We start from the raw sequence: 17,067 nt of genomic DNA, 5'->3' as shown, positions 1-17,067 counted from the left end.
TGCAGCTGGAACAAAATCAAAGTGTCCATAAAGACACGTCCACAGATTTCAGGGCCGGTATGAGAAGTGCAGGCAGTAGCTTCTTATGTGTTCACGATGAGTCAAATACACATTGTTCACATTTCACTTTATTTCAGTGCTGGAGGGGTAACGTGATGGCGAGAGGAGGGGAGAGGAGGGGTGGACGTGCGAGGCCTGGAGCGATTCATCACGCTCATCTTACTGGAATCTTCAAAGATAACAAACCATCTGCTGCAGCTATTCATCAACTATAAAGTGGAGAGGCGTGAAACGCAGCCAACTCATCAAACTGGGACTAGATGGCTAACGGGTGTTGCAGGAGTGCAGAGATGCCTGGTTAATAGGAAGCAGAAACAGTTTGGGCACTTGTGTCGATACCAGACTGCCTGCTAAGTGGCGTGATTACGTGGCCTACAAGGCAGAGGACGTGAGTGAAGAGGGGGAAGAGGAAAGCGTGACAGATGCAGAGAAAGAAAAATGTAAAGGCAAGAAGGTGCAGGATGTCTATAAACACTCCACGTGCAAGACATTTTGGATGAAAGACTCTGGCCTTGACTCTGATCTACCTTAGGGTTTCCTCAAAATTAGGAATAATCACTGATTACTTGATGACTACTTATTTTTATAAATTTTAAAAGTCTGAAGAAGATATGTGTTGTAAATAAATGTAAAGATATAAAACCAAAGCATGCGACAGGCTACACTCACATACATTTAATGGAGTAGAGCATTTTTCAGTGTTGTGAGAGAGAAAAGGATGCAGGTAATGTGTGTTTTAATTGCACAATTACTTTAGATACATGCTTGCTATTTGTTTTTTACTGCTACATTGTCACTTCCCCAGCTACTCAGTTACATTATCATCTCCCCATTAGTTTTGCATTATTTTTTTTATGATCACAGTGGGGTTTTTTTTTTTTTTTGTATTTCTGCTGTGTTTTTTTCAACTTCAACTTTTCGTGCTTTTACAGCATTTTTCTATTTCCTGGTGTTGTTAAGTTGCATTGCGTTTGACCTTTCAGGGCCACCGTACAGTCTCCACTGACCTGGCAACAAACCAAACAGATATTCATGTGTAAAACGCTATCATTATGAAAATGCACAGAGAACAACCATGCATCCATCTCCTACACTTGGCCTTACCAGGGTCAAGGGGAGTTACTGGAGCCAATGCCAGTTACTCAGGTACAAGAGGCAGGGCACACCGTTGGGAAGAAGTGCATGGAGAGAACTCATGCAGACACTGAGAGAAAGCCATGCCGACATGGTGGATTTAAACCTAGAACTGTAGGGCAACAGTGCTAACCACCGTGCCACTTCACTACCCCTGAAATTTACACCTGTAGTAAAGAAATAAGCTAGGAGTGATAGCTACGTCGAGAGGAATCAGTATTTCACCAGATAATGAACTAAACCACGGGTATATGAAAGACAATAACAAAGAAGCTTCAAGTGTGGTGCAACCTGCAGGTGTCTAAACACCATAGCTCCAGCTATTCTCCTGTTTTTTTCTCACTGCATAGAAAGTGAGCTAACCTTCACAGTTCACATCACTGTTTTCCTTATGACGAGGGTGAATCAGGCTGTGCCATGCCAAGTTCCTGTCAGTAGGTAAGACTCGCAGCTTTGCAGCCCAACGGCGAGCGATGAGAGACAAACCATACCAGCTCCCTAACCTGTTCCATCACGAGGTAGGCGTGGCGAGAAGCGCACACCTTGTCTACTATGCTTACATTTCAAGTCCACAGTGTCAGCTGCAGTGAAGGCATGCATTGTTGAAAGTGGGGCCCAAAATGGCAGTTAGTTTCCAGGTCCTTTCAACAGGTGTTTGCTTGTGTCTACATTGCTCACATCCTCGCCCTGCGAAGTCGAAGCCACGGCTTGTCGGTTTACAGCTACTTTGACAGACAGGGTGGGGAAAGGTGACTCTCTTGTGTATTCGGCTGTGGTTGTTTTAATAGGCCTTGTCAATAGAATATTTCATAAAAGAAGCAATGGCCCGGAACAGTTTTTGTTCTGTCCTAGCAGAGGAATGTGCTTGTTTCACTTTTTGAAAGGTGGTGCAGGGCTGCAGCAGCCAAACAGCTTTCAGTCTGCCAGCGCTTTTTGTTTCTGTGTTTTTTAGTGCAAACACGTTTGTACGAAAAAAAGAGATCTCATTCTGTCTTTTCTCTCCCTTGCCCTTGTCTTTTGCTCTCTCTTCAGGCTCTGAATGGGATTAAACACAGCTTTTGTTGTTTGTGTGGAATATAGCTATAAAACAGTTGGAATTACCGAACTCGGTGACCTGTCTCCACCGTGCACGTTTTTCTTAAAGCAAAAAAGCTTTTAAAACGACTTGATTCAAATCCACGGATTTAAAATCGCTAGGCCTACGTTTGACCTGTCACATTTCACGGCTGGTTACCCACCGGCCTGGCATTTAGATAGCCAGTGAGCGGTTTAATTAGCTAGCGAAATCAGAATGGTCTGAAAGTCTCAATTCAATTAGGTCTTCAAACACACTCAATGGCACCGCAGACCAGAGGTGGAAAATTCAATTTATTTGAAGTAACTGGATACCCATTCACTAGTGAGCCAAATGGCCTCCCTCTTGGTATGCGTTGTATATGTTTACGAGCAATTCATTCAGCATCATTACTTTATCTTGAGTGTATCATTAACTGTGGAGAAATGGCAATTAGACGGCGTGTTAACTGCTGCCACAAAGACTGCATGTTTACCAGCCACTTCACAGCTTGGGCACAAAACATTTTCCCTCTGAACCACATAAATTACAGTGATTGAGTGAAATCACACTCCACTGCATTTGCACTTGTACATTTATTATCATCTTTAATTGCTGCGCTTTCCCTCTAAATATCCCGGAGCTGGTTATACGTGACACAAATGGACTTATAAAGTGAAGCCACCCATGTAGGCTGATGAACGTAAGACCGGCATTCCATCAGAGAAAAGAATGAACCCGTATTAATCAAACCTTTTCTCTTTTGCAAACCTGTTTCTAACTCTCTCTCCGCTCACACAACGCTGTGGCCAACTCATTAGTGGAGGCTTTGGAAATGCTTGTATAGCCATGTGGAGTACAAAGAGTGAAAAGGCTGATCCCTCCTTTTTTTTTCCTTCTTCCTTTGCTCCCTTGCTCTTGACAAAGTAGAGCCTTGGTGAATAGTGGAGGCAAAGGCAGAGTTGAATAGAGCTGGAGGAATGGGGCTCGCTCATGCAGAGAGCTCTCAGCTCCTCTATACCTGCTCTGGAGAAAAGAGTGGCCAGCTGCTGCTGAGCCTTTTTTCCCCTGACTTCAATAGAGACCTTGTGAAAAGAGCCTGGACAGGGCAGCTGAATAATGAGAGAGAAAGTGAGGAATGGAAGTTAGGTAAGGAAGGAAGGAAAGGGGGGGAATAAAGAGGAGGTTGGTGCGGTGGGGGATTAATTGGGAGCAGAGAGGGTATGTGGGGTTTGCATAAGCACATCGTCGCTAACACCCCTGCTGTGCACGCAGCTCTTGGGGCTGGTGTGTGACAGCGAAGAAGAGCAACTTGGTTTATCATAAAGGAAATTAGCATGCGGTAGTGAAGCGGTTGAAGTCCATTATTTGGGCAGTTCAAAGTGAGAGATTGACTTTGGAGCTGGGATCTGCAAATGGTGGCCAAATCAAGCTCGGCAGGGCGTCTGTTGAAGCTCAAAGAGAATATGAGTCATTTAAAGAGCTTTCCAATGCATGCCAGGTAAAGTAATGATGTGCACACAGAGGGCCTCCCAATTCTTTCTTCTGAAGATTGCCGTGGGTAAAACCCCTGCTTCTATTTTTAGTCAATTTTTGCATCTATCTTCTCCGCTTATTAATCTTTTTTTTCTTTCCACAGCTCCAACCACACTGCTGCGCTGCCACAGCTGCTAAAATGCATGTCAGCTTGTTTGCCTTCCCCGTGCACTTTACATTCATACTCTCCCTTTACCTACGAACTGTTGCTTTACCCTCCTTCCACCGGCTGCAGCTCCTGTTTTTTTCTTTAGTGCCGGTTCCTTTCCTCCTTCCTTTGCTCCCTTACCTGCCCCCAGGCCACTGTTGCTGCTAATAGGATAATGGCTGCCATGTTATGCACACTTAAGACCCACAGAGCAGCGCTGAGGGCTGTGTGCATACATGTGTGTGTGTGTCAATGTGTCTGTGTGTGTGTTTTTTTTTTTTAAACAAACAAACTTGAGTAATTTTTTGAGGTAAGTAAGATGTTGGATAAAAAATCGCTGACACTTCTACAGGCTGGATTCACTTGTTACTGAAGGGTGAACCAAGTGAGATAGAGGCGGATTTATAGGGCACTGAAAATATGTTCCATTTATCTGCTTCTGTTTATTGAAGGAAGAAAAATGGACAATAACTTAAGACCTTGGGGAGCTTTTCTGAATTTCAGCCAGGTGTTTTTTTTTAAGGTGCTTTTTAACCTACATAACAGATGTTTGCTTTTTTTTCTGTTCTTAAAGCGACACGGGACAGTTGTTCTCGCAGAAAGACTGTAGGTATGTGTATGATGGGGAATGATTCAAAAGGGGAAACTCTCACTGCTCTCACCTCTGTAAAAGAGCAGGCATGGACACTCATGACACTTTATCATACGCCTACGCTTTAATCCCTTGGAGCTCGAGCTCGAAGAATGCTGGCGTTCAGAAATCCAACCTGACTCCATAAACTCACATATGGGCAAACAAACACATGCAACTTCTATCATCCACACCTGAAGACACATATGAGTTCTGCACATTCCCTGCACACTGCCGCACATGTCAAATTCAAGAATAATAAATCATCCAGCCATCTATACAGCCTTTTTTTTAACCACTAGCCCTACTCAGGATTGCAGCAGGGGTGGGAGCTTTAGTCCATCTCAGCTGTCACAGGTTGTCAGTCTGTCAGGGTCATAAAATATCATTGATGAAAAGATAAACAAATCAGCAGCAGGGCATGCAGCATCGTGCAAATTTGAAACGCTATGCAAACTAAATTTTCCAAAATCAAATTTACCCCGTCTTCAAATGTAATAACTTAACATCTCGCATTGCACAACATCTTCACGATCTCTTCCATCTGCCTTGTAGCATTTGGCATGATGCAAAAAAAAAAAAAAAAAAAGCCATAAAACACCCACGAATTAGTCACTTCTTGGTGGTTCTGGTTGCTCAACATTCGTCGTAACCATGAACACGCAGCAGATGTCTGCATGTGTGGAGAAGCAGAGACGTTAGATCTGAGCTGACAGTGAGATATGGACATCTGAGGCCCGTGCTGTAAACATCATTTTACTTCAGAGCTGAGCTCATTCAACAGGTTGCATTTATTCCTCGTTAGTTCATTACAGCTGCTGACAGCGACGAACTGTCGTTCAAACTCCCAAACTCTTCAAACTCAAACTCTTCTGGATCTTTTCCACCTCCAACTTAACTCCTGTAGATCAGTTTAACCTTTGGCATTGCAGACACGTCCAGCTGAATTTGTTTTTACCGGAAAGGTGCTGCTACGCGCCAGAGCTTCCTGATGTTTCCCATTCCTGCTCACACACACACACTCCTGTGGTGAATTTGTTGTGCTTATTTAGCGTGGGCACCTCCGGCTGTTGGAGACCAGAAGCGTGACAGGACAGATGCGCCTCAGTTCTGCATATCTAATTCCGAACAGACACTTGCAGTTTCTCTCTGTCCCTTGTTTTCTAACCTGCTCTCTTTGTTTCCCTCGGTCTGTTCGAACTTAGTAATGGTAAAGACTGATGATGCACTAGGAAATGAAATCTTTATAATGACACTTGGCTTTATTTTCTTTTTAAACAGGCATTTTGAGTGTCCCGGCAACTGCCTGTCCCTCATGTAGTGAGACGTAAGTATAATATCCTAATAATAATCACTCGCTTCCAAGTCAAACACACAAAGTTGATTAAAACATGACTATAGCAGGATATTTGCAGTGGAAATCACATTTCGAGTTGAGGTGAGATGTGGAGCCCTTAAGTCTGGCAGTCACCGAGTGGAGCAGATTGATTGCCTCGTCTCACATTTCATCTTGTTTGGACGAGGGCCCCGTCTTACACTATCATACTTAGCTCGAGCAAATTAATTGGAGCTCTTCCTAATGAAAAGGGACATCTATTTGTTGTTGATGTAGTTTGAAAGTATGATTCCATAGTGAAAGTACGGTGTATTTACCTTTTCTGTCTTTCAGATTTTTATGGCCGTGTGTGCCTGCCGTATTGCGTTTCTCCACATGCCCTGCCTGCTATGTGTGTCTGTATACACAGTATGTCAACATGCATGAATGTGTAACCCTGGTAAGATTTACAGCAATCAGAAGTACAGGGTTCTTTGAATGCATCGTAGTCCTTGTCTGATAGTTTAATTTCCGGGCTTGCCCTGAAGGCACCATCTGCGGCTCCGTGCACGTGAAGGTGTGGTGTAGAGGAAAAAGGAAAACTACCCTACGCACAAACTCGAATTCTTGGCCTTAAAGTGGGCCGTTTGTGAAAAGTTCAGTGATTTCCTTTATGGGTCAAGTTTCACTGTGCTTACCGACAACAACCCCCTCACATACGTCTTGACATCTGCGAAGTTAGATGCTGCTGGTCATCGCTGGTTAGCCGCTCTTTCTACTTACCAGTTTACCATCAAGTACAGAGCAGGGCAGGCCAACCGCGATGCAGATGGGTTATCCCGGCGGCCTCAAGGTCCGCCTCTTGAGGATGAAGCTTTCACTAAAGAAAGAGAGAGAATAGAGGACATGAAAAAACGGTTCATGGAAGCAGGAGATGACATGGATCATGAGGTGTTCTCTGCATTATGTCAACGTCATCTTGTGATGGTTAAAGATGAACGTCACCCTCATTCAGAGCAGCCTGTCATTGCGGAGTCTCTTGTTGTCGACCCTTCTGTAGTGCCTGATGTTTTCGATGAGGGCACTTTACCATCCATGGCTAACTCTGACTGGTGTAATGCTCAAAATAATGATCCGTCTCTCTCACGTGTCATCACCTTTGTGAGGAGAGCTGTAAAACCCAGTTTCAGAGAGACAAACCTTGAACATCCCGATGTCAAACTTCTTTTTAGGGAGTGGAAAAAACTTGAACTCAGGGATGGTGTCCTGTACAGGAAGTGGTCTGAGCGAGGCGAACTGGTGTATCAGTTGGTCTTACCCGAACAGTTCAGAGAGAGGGCACTGCAAGGAGTGCATGATGATGTTGGCCATCTCGGTTCTGAGCGTGCACTTCAGCTTGCTCGTGCCAGGTTCTACTGGCCGAGAATGGCCAGAGACATCGAGGAGAAGTGCAAAAAGTGCGAACGCTGTTTCAGGCGGAAGGCTGTGCCTCAGAGGGCCGCGCCTTTGGAAAACATTTCTGCTACTTATCCACTTGAACTTCTTTGTATGGATTATCTATCCCTTGAGCCGGATGATAGAGACACGAGAAACATTTTAGTCATCACCGACCACTTTACAAAATTTGCTGTGGCGGTGCCGACTAGGGATCAGAAAGCCAGAACTGTTGCGAAGGCTTTATGGGAGAACTTTATTGTTCACTACGGGTTCCCCAGTCGTCTGCTCAGCGACCAGGGCAGGGACTTTGAGTCTAAGACGATCAGAGAACTCTGCACACTGATTGGAGCAGACAAAGTTCGTACCACCCCGTACCATCCCCGGGGAAACCCAGTGGAACGATTTAACCGGACCCTCCTTGGTATGCTAGGGACCCTGGAAGAAAGAGACAAATATCATTGGAGAGATTTTGTCAAACCTCTGGTCCACGCATACAATTGCACGAGAAACAGTACAACAGGCTATTCGCCTTACGAACTAATGTTTGGTAGGCAGCCCAGACTGCCAATTGATCTTGTCCTGGGAATCCAACCTGATATGGCAAGTCACAAGACCCACTCAGAGTATGTCAAGGGCCTTCGTCAACGCCTACAGGAGAGCTACTCATTAGCTGCTAAAAATGCCAAGAAGATGGGAGAGAAGAACAAGGCTAGGTTTGACAGGGAGGTCAGGGCAGCTGAACTCTTAGAAGGGGATAGGGTCTTAGTGAGAAACGTGAATATCAGGGGGAAACACAAACTGGCAGATCGGTGGGAACAGAAAATCCATGTTGTTGTCAGACGGATTAGCGACAGTCCTGTTTATGTAGTCAAACCTGAGACAGGGGAGGGGCCACACCGTACGTTGCATAGAGACCTTCTTTTGCCGTGCGGGTTCCTACCTGTAACTGAGATCAGAGAGCAAAGTTCTTCCACTGACGCATCGAGGAAAATGAGACTGAGGGGCAAAACAACAAAAGGCGTGCAAGGGGACACTGATTGTCAGGAGGACGAGTCGTACAGTGATGAAGATGAACTGTATCCTAATACATGGATGCCAGAAATCATCACGAAGGGTCCTTTCCTGCAGAGGGAAGGAGGCTTCAATGAGCCTCAGCCAGTTTCCAGGGTATTAAACCCAGACACCCCTTCTTTTGTGCCCCAAAGTTCCGCACACTTACCTGAAAGACCTACTCACGAGCTTCAACCAGGAACTCCTTATGTTAGCTCTGAGAATAGTGGTTCAGTTACACATCCTACTTCACACTGTAGGACTCCGGACCATATTGTCATTGATATTCCTGAACCTGATGTGACACAAATCTCACCTGATGAAGAGAACACAGATCTCATCACCACAGACCCTGTAGTTGCAGACACTGACAATGTAGTATCTGAGAGTCAAGAGTCCGAGGGAGAGACGTCCGCCTCGGAAACTCACCTACGATGAGCTGGGGGAGCCTTTAACCTTGGCCATTAGTTCATTCTTTCAGGCTTTAGGGGCTGCTATTTCACATGTGTCTGTACCGGTAGGGGCAGGTATGCATGCTGGGACTCATGCAGTCTAGAGGGGGAGAATGTAACCCTGGTAAGATTTACAGCAATCAGAAGTACAGGGTTCTTTGAATGCATCGTAGTCCTTGTCTGATAGTTTAATTTCCGGGCTTGCCCTGAAGGCACCATCTGCGGCTCCGTGCACGTGAAGGTGTGGTGTAGAGGAAAAAGGACGGCAAGGAAAAACTCCATGCTGCCGCGGAGCACGGTTTTTTCCAGTTGAAAGAGAGGAAAGACATTTGTGAGAGAGCTGTCGTTAGCGGTGAACCACAGACGGGTACCTACCTGAAAGGAGTCGGAGTATTTCTTCGAACTTTTTTGAACTATTCTGGTGAGTTAGCCTAGCTCACTTAGCACCGCTATTGCAGTTCAATGCACTGGAAAAAAATAACTAACCAGTCAGAATAGTAGTAAATGTGTTTAATGATGTTTAAGATGTGTTTTCATAGTATTGCAATGTTGTGACAGTTTTGTTTATTATGAGTGTCTAATGTTTTTACTTTCTTGGGCCTGCTAGTTCAGCCGCGGCCAGCTAAGTGGTTATGCGCAGTTCACGTGCAATAGCTGTGCTGTTACTGTAACTGCGGGTGATGCACAGTAATACCGGTGTGTTTACTTTTAATGTGTCACAAGATGCAAATTTATTTTAATATTTCAAAAAGAACCAAGGACATTAGGAACAAGGACATTTAAGGAATGTGGACATCTAACATTCTGCATATTTGTGTGCAGACTGGTTTTTTTTTGAGGTACAGTTCCATGGGTGCCAAGTGAGGAGCTGGTATCGTGGGTCTAAGACACTGTTGCTGCTGTGGAGGCCTTCTCTGTGTCAGGACGCTACACGTTGATGCCTGCCGTACCAGGAGGGCGGTAGGGAAAAAAACAAAAGGAAGCCCACCTGAGAGATACCTTATCATTTTCTTTTGCTACTTTTTCTCCGCCTGAGATTCAGGTCGTTTTCAGTTCTTAACCCAGGACAGTGGGTAACTGAATAAACTGACACCATAAGGAACTGGACACTCACGTGCTATTTTCTTTTCTTTTTCCTTTTCTTTGGGGTGTTGAAATATTGTGTTTCTTGTCTTACATCTATTTTGATTGTTTCAATTATTTTTGTGATGCATTTGAGATGGTTACTGCATTTGAAGATATCCCTACATTGAGGATGAGCAAAGGGAACTGATCCAAAAGGAAATATATAAAGCAAACTTTGTTTCATAAACCTGTGGTCGTGCGTGTTATGTGGGTTGGAAGTCTCATTGCTCTTACAGAGTTGCTACCGCCAATCTCCTTCCCAAACCTAGATTCGGATATTGTAGACATTGCACTTGGGCGAGCAGTATAGATCATCTCTTTATAGATAGAGGGACACACGTCCAGGTTACAAATGCTTACATGCCGGCATGTGAGGGAACATTTGCTCTGTGAGTTGCAGACCCATTTGCAGGTGTGAAAATGTGCTTGCGTGCCTGCAGACGTGCACAGTCAAATGCAATAATGACACCAATGATTCCTGGAAGAGTTTATTCCGTCTCACAGTGGGTTTTCATCTTTCTCTTCCCTCTTCCTCTTCTTTTTCTTTTTTGTTCTTTTTTTTTTTTTTTTGCTCTGTTTGACAGTGGATCAGACAGGAAATGCTTGCCTGATTGGAAAGATTAGTGAAGCTTCTGCCAGCTGTCGAAGAAAGATGAGAAGATTAAAGAATGTAAAGAGATACACTCCCTTGCTGTGTGTATCCTTTCTGATTGTTAAAGAGATGGAAAAAATGCTTTGGCTAGGTAATCTGTTCAGCAAATTACAATGGAAACAACAGTAGGCTACAACCACCTTAGCTGCTCTGTCAGGCACAGGCGCTTTGAGCTAAAAAGGCTATTGAAGTCAATATGCTGGTATAATTTTTGGTACCATGCTCACCATCGTTGCCTTAGCGTTTTCAGAGTGCTAACGTTTACCTCAGCCTTTTTCATACATGAACTACAGACAGTGTCAGGGGAATTAGGTCAAGAGTCCCAGCCCTTTGTCAGCAGATTGTCCAGGTTAGAGGCCTGATGACGATGTCTTTTAGGTGAGGGGTGGCACCCAGGCAAAGAGTATTGTATTTAGCACACTGAGTCACTTTCTGTGAATTCTCCAGATGTTTACTGCTGTCATTTTCAAACTAGCTCATTGGACTGTTGGTGGATTAAACCTTTGAATAAAAGTTTAGTGTGATAGTAGTGCTAGTTGACTAGTGACTAGTGAGCAAAGTTGTTAACAGCTCCTCCTGAATATTTATATCAAATTATGATTATAATTATGATTTTTATTTTGGTAATTTGGTTAGTCATAGTAAAAGATAGTACACACTCTGCACCTTTTCTGTTTCTTTCTCAGTTTCACATATCATTGTAGACGACTTTAAGTCCACTTTTTTCTTTCTTCTTATTTGCCTTTTTTCTCCAGATTAACCAGATTTACTTCTGCACTTTGACAGAGCCATTACAACACATAGATTCTTTTAGTTTTCAGGCATTCTTTCATAGATTTGATGCTGTGCTTTGGATTATTGTCCTGTTGCGAGATCCAGTTTCATCCATGCTTTAGCTGTTGGACAGATGACCTCACATCTGCCTGTCTAGAATTCTTTGGTATGAAGAGAACTGCATGGTCGGCTCAAAGACTGCAAGGTGCAGGTACTGTGACTGCAAAATAAGCCAAACTTACCACCCCTCTTTGTCACTGTAGAATAATGGACTAAAAAAACAGTTTAAAATAGACTTATCCCCCATGGTGGACGTCTTTTCTTGATTGACATCGTCTTAGACACACCTAAATGCTCCAGACCAGAAAACCTCTCAGATCTGCTTTTATTGAGACATGTTTAGTTTAGTCTCCCCTCACCAATGTGAAAATAATTAAAAACTTTATATTACGTACAGTTTTTATATATTTTCTTCAAACTTTACAACAATGTACTAGGCCTTGGGAGACAGAGTACCTAGGCTGGCTAAGCATTTGACCTTAACCCTCATTTTTATTAAGTTCAAAGTTGACCTTGAAAAGAAAATTTCAAGAAAACATACAGTGGGGCAAAAAAGTATTTAGTCAGCCACCGATTGTGCAAGAACCCCCACCTAAAATGATGACAGAGGTCAGTAATTTGCACCAGAGGTACACTTCAACTGTGAGAGACAGAATGTGAAAAAAAAATCCATGAATTCACATGGTAGGATTTGTAAAGAATTTATTCGTAAATTAAGGTGGAAAATAAGTATTTGGTCACCTCAAACAAGGAAAATCTCTGGCTCTCACAGACCTGTAACGTCTTCTGTAAGAAGCTTTTCTGTCCCCCACTCGTTACCTGTATGAATGGCACCTGTTTGAACTCATCATCTGTATAAAAGACACCTGTCCACAGCCTCAAACAGTCAGACTCCAAACTCCGCCATGGCCAAGACCAAAGAGCTTTCGAAGGACACCAGGAAAAGTATTGTAGACCTGCACCAGACTGGGAAGAGTGAATCTACAATAGGCAAGCAGCTTGGTGTGAAAAAAATCAACTGTGGGAGCAATCATCAGAAAATGGAAGACATACAAGACCACTGATAATCTCCCTAGATCTGGGGCTCCACACAAGATCTCATCCCGTGGGGTCAAAATGATCATGAGAACGGTGAGTAAAGATCCCAGAACCACACGGGGGGACCTGGTGAATGACCTGCAGAGAGCTGGGACCAAAGTAACAAAGGTCACCATCAGTAACACACTACAACGGCAGGGAATCAAATCCCGCAGTGCCAGACGTGTTCCGCTGCTGAAGCCAGTGCATGTCCAGGCCCGTCTGAAGTTTGCCAGAGAGCACATGGATGATACAGCAGAGGATTGGGAGAACGTCATGTGGTCAGATGAAACCAAAGTAGAACTTTTTGGTATAAACTCAACTCGTCGTGTTTGGAGGAAGAAGAATACTGAGTTGCATCCCAAGAACACCATACCTACTGTGAAGCATGGGGGTGGAAACATCATGCTATGGGGCTGTTTTTCTACCAAGGGGACAGGACGACTGATCCGTGTTAAGGACAGAATGAATGGGGCCATGTATCGTGAGATTTTGAGCCAAAACCTCCTTCCATCAGTGAGAACTTTGAAGATGAAACGAGGCTGGGTCTTCCAACATGACAATGATCCAAAACACACCGCCCGGGCAACAAAGGAGTGGCTCCGTAAGAAGCATTTGAAAGTCCTGGAGTGGCCTAGCCAGTCTCCAGACCTCAACCCCATAGAAAATCTGTGGCGGGAGTTGAAAGTCCGTGTTGCTCGGCGACAGCCCCAAAACATCACTGCTCTCGAGAAGATCTGCATGGAGGAATGGGCCAAAATACCAGCTACTGTGTGTGCAAACCTGGTAAAGACCTATAGTAAACGTTTGACCTCTGTTATTGCCAACAAAGGTTATGTTACAAAGTATTGAGTTGTATTTTTGTTATTGACCAAATACTTATTTTCCACCCTGATTTACGAATAAATTCTTTACAAATCCTACCATGTGGATTCATGGATTTTTTTTTCACATTCTGTCTCTCACAGTTGAAGTGTACCTCTGGTGCAAATTACTGACCTCTGTCATCATTTTAGGTGGGGAAACTTGCACAATCAGTGGCTGACTAAATACTTTTTTGCCCCACTGTATGGAGTGTAATATATTATATGAAGGGGCATGGAAAGAGCTGCACGACACACCTTATTATATTATATTTTGTCAATACGACTCACTAGGACGTCACAATGACACCATAACTGGCTGACGTCAACATGCTGTAATAAAAGCGTCATAAAACATCAAAGATTGAGAATATGGCCCTTGCCCTTTAGAGGGAGTTGTGCTCTCTGAGTGCTCTTGTTTGCTGGTGAGGAAGTTGCCTAAAAACTCCAGGCAAGCGCACGTTTACTTTAACACAACTGACCTGAAAACGTAAGAAATGACTTTTCATTCTTTTCCCAAACAGATTAAACAGCCAGCTTAACCTTGTCAAGAAATCTTTTGAAGGCTCTGTATCGCATGACATAAACAACAGATGCCTCAGAATTTCAGATCTGCAGTTCAGTGCTCAGCTTTTCAAATGATTAGAATGAAACAGAAGCTTCATAATGTACTGGAATGTGGAAATGCAGTTTGTCATAGCAGAAACAGCTGCACCTGGAATAAGTCGCTTACACAACCGTCGCACCTGCATGCCCTAGATGTGTTTGGTGTGTGTGCTCGTGTTCAAGAAGAGTGAAAAGGGAGTAAGAAAAACCGCTCCACGGAAAATGAGGGGAGGAAAAAAAAGGAGATTAAGATTTAGAGGAAGTAGACAGTAAAAGAGGTGACAGTTAGACAAATACAAACAGAATAACGTATCGACACGGCGAAGGCTCCATTTTCCTCCTCACTCCCTCTGGGAGTAGCTGTAAAGTTTCTTTTAAAGTGCTTGCAGGATGTTTTCTGAGGCCTCCCCCCTGCTCAGTCCTTTTATTTTCTCTCTGCGCAGTTGCTTTTTCAATCACCCAACAATGCTCTCCTGCATGTCAATGACCTGGTTTCTGTCAGCGTGCGAAGCATTAAAAGCCCTCCTTAAATACTCTTTTCTCACTATTTGGTTTACAGGCCAGTGACGCACAACCAGGAAGACTGTTGTGGTAACAAAGGACAACAAGTCCACGCTTTCTGTTTTTCATTCACATTATTAAGCACGAAATAAACATCTTTCTCCCAAAAGGTGAGAATTTCCTCCCAAGAAAACGGGAAGGTTTCTAGGGTACAACACAATCGCTGAATTGCTGTTTACTTAACATGACGTGCTCGTAATGGGTGAGATAAATTGCCGCTCAGAAGTAGTTGTGTGCGCTCAGAACAGTGATGTTCATTCACAAGGCTCAGCTGCCTTGCAATGCACCGACAGATGGGAAATAAGCCATCATTACCTACTATTGCTCATTTATCTTTAACCGCCTGTATTTAAACATAATTATCTCCATTGCACAGCCCATCAAGACAGGACAACATAGGACATCTGTGTGTATGTATGTGCGTGTGTGCACGTGTGTTCGCGTTCACATGTGCTGCTGAGCCTGGGGACTGCTCGAAAATTGAGATGATGATGTTCCAAGTATTTTTCTTGGTCTTAAATTGTTATATTTTTCACTCTCTCAGTCCAGCACACGCAGCAGATGTTTTCATGTGTACCTCCTTGTTTTTACAGCTTTGTAATAGTCACAGGCCCCTTCTGATAATTCATCTAATGCCCTGCCGTGTTCAGCTTTGGACCGTAACTTCATGCTTGTTAGTGCTGTCTGAAAGAGCAGGTCATTTTGAGTTTAGGGGCTTGTATGATGCCTGTACATATACATTGACAGCCGTTAGTCAGTGGTGCAAGTTCCCTGACCACTCACATGAGCAAAAGCAGCAGACCTGTGATGGAGAATTGCTCCATTTCAAATAAAAGTCCCGGCCACTAGAGTTTTATTTAAGTAAAAGTGCATTGCCTCTTACCCTTGGAAGCAGCAGATGTTGAACAAGATGAACACATGTGGATTTAATTTCTTCAATTTTTATTATTTCTTTATTCTGTCAATTTATTACCAAACTTTATTTGAACCTACACTAGCCAAAAAAAATAAAAAATAAAAAAGTTGGGAGGCTGTGTAAAATAGAAATAAAAACAGAATGCTGTGTTTTGCCAAAACGTATTAAAACATAAACCTGTATTTTATTCACAATAGAACGTGGAAAACATATTGTACTTTTAAACAAAAAAAGGGGGTCATTTGAATTTGATGGCACATCTAAAAGAAGTTGGAATAAGGGCAACAAAAGGATGGAAAAGCTACAGCACATCTGAAGTACATAACATCATCAAAAGTCTCTGATAATCTGGAGAAATCTCTGTCTGCATGGGACAAGGCTAAAGATCAATATTGGCTTAATTGACACTGCATTTAAAAAGTTTATTGAATCATAAAGTGTGCTCACTTATTTCTCGTGGGATTGCATAGAAAAACGTTCTTTTTCACATGACTGTATTTATTTCTTTACAGTATTCTTGACATTGCATTTCCTTTCTATGAATGGTTCAAAAGAGCTTGTATGTACTGATGAACTGAAATGAATCATTTCCTCGTAAGTGTGGGATATAACAAACAATTAGCTTTAAATGACTTGTCACCACTAAGCAATCAGGCTTCATTGTGAGGCTCGGTACAGTAAGTCACCCACGGCTTCATAAATGAGCTGTGGTAGAATGCTTCACTGGCCACACAGTTTGTTCAATAGGCTTAAAGGAGGAGGCATGTGTGCACAAATGTGTTCAATGTCTTGCTGGGGCCCAAACCCACAGGTTGGATCCCTATACAAAACAACACAGCCAGAGGGGAAAGCTACCACATGCTCTTGAAGCACAGGTGCAGCTCTGCACAAAAAAGAAAAGAACGAAACAAGAACAAAACTTGACCCTGTGACACGCAAACAAACACTGAGGTATGCACCAATGGTGGCCATTCTTTCCTTTTTTTCTGCTTCTCTCTATAACAGTTTCTTACAAAGCTACAAAGCAAACACAGTAGTGGCAGAAATAAGGGTAAACACAGGTTGTTGTGACGTGTGTGTGGTGAGTGACTGACCGTATGCGGTGGACATTCCTGATATTTAGACAGCTTTTTCTTTCTTTCTTCTTGTCGGATGAGATGTTTTAAGAAGCCCAGTCCCCCACCCAGGGCTCACCTGTTGAGCCGACAACCAAACAAATGGCTTCTATTTCTGCTGACACCGACCTTTGACCCCTGGGCTTTGAGCTGCCCTGCAGAGAGGGGCCGGTGGAAGAAGCTTCCTGGTTCAATAACATCTTTTCCCCTGAAGCGGCTAAAGCGCTTAGCTGTTTAACACCTGTGGTTTCATCCCTCTGTGCTCCAACACTGCTATTATCTTCCACATATCTTCACACAAGGCGCAAGTCATTTGTCACGGCTTGTTCTCTGGACATCTGAATGCAACAAAAACTTCTTATTTTTTGTGGGATAATAATAAGAATCTGTAGAGAGGGCGAGAGGAAGGTAGGTAGGTATTCTTATGCACATCCATACTGTGCATTAAAAAGTGATGTAATTTAGCAGACCATGTGCTCGTTAGCTATTTTGATTGTTTAG

The 17,067-nt window shown here is 43.5% G+C and overlaps 1 protein-coding gene and 1 long non-coding RNA gene across 2 annotated transcripts; both read left to right on the top strand.

Moving 5' to 3' along the window:
- The first annotated feature begins 6,306 nt into the window (after positions 1-6,306).
- On the top strand, positions 6,307-10,129 carry LOC146709098 (uncharacterized). The gene is made up of 2 exons (XR_014920417.1): positions 6,307-6,443; positions 9,059-10,129. It is a non-coding gene; the product is annotated as an uncharacterized LOC146709098 (long non-coding RNA).
- On the top strand, positions 6,480-10,129 carry LOC146709097 (uncharacterized). The gene is made up of 2 exons (XM_085456042.1): positions 6,480-9,238; positions 9,640-10,129. The coding sequence occupies exon 1, from the start codon at positions 6,785-6,787 to the stop codon at positions 8,801-8,803; it is 2,019 nt and encodes a 672-aa protein (XP_085312168.1). The 5' UTR covers positions 6,480-6,784; the 3' UTR covers positions 8,804-9,238; positions 9,640-10,129.
- Positions 10,130-17,067: the final 6,938 nt, after the last annotated feature.

Source organism: Copadichromis virginalis, linkage group LG5, assembly GCF_057382275.1.
Source record: "Copadichromis virginalis isolate Kocher_CV1m ecotype Utaka linkage group LG5, C_Virginalis_male_GT1.1, whole genome shotgun sequence".
Taxonomy (NCBI): Eukaryota; Metazoa; Chordata; class Actinopteri; order Cichliformes; family Cichlidae; genus Copadichromis; species Copadichromis virginalis.
This window is presented reverse-complemented; position numbering and strand designations above follow the sequence as displayed.

What these genes read in the sequence shown, in the direction of transcription:
- LOC146709097 (XM_085456042.1), top strand. Translation starts at nt 6,785, where the DNA reads ATGAAAAAACGGTTCATGGAAGCAGGAGATGACATGGATCATGAGGTG.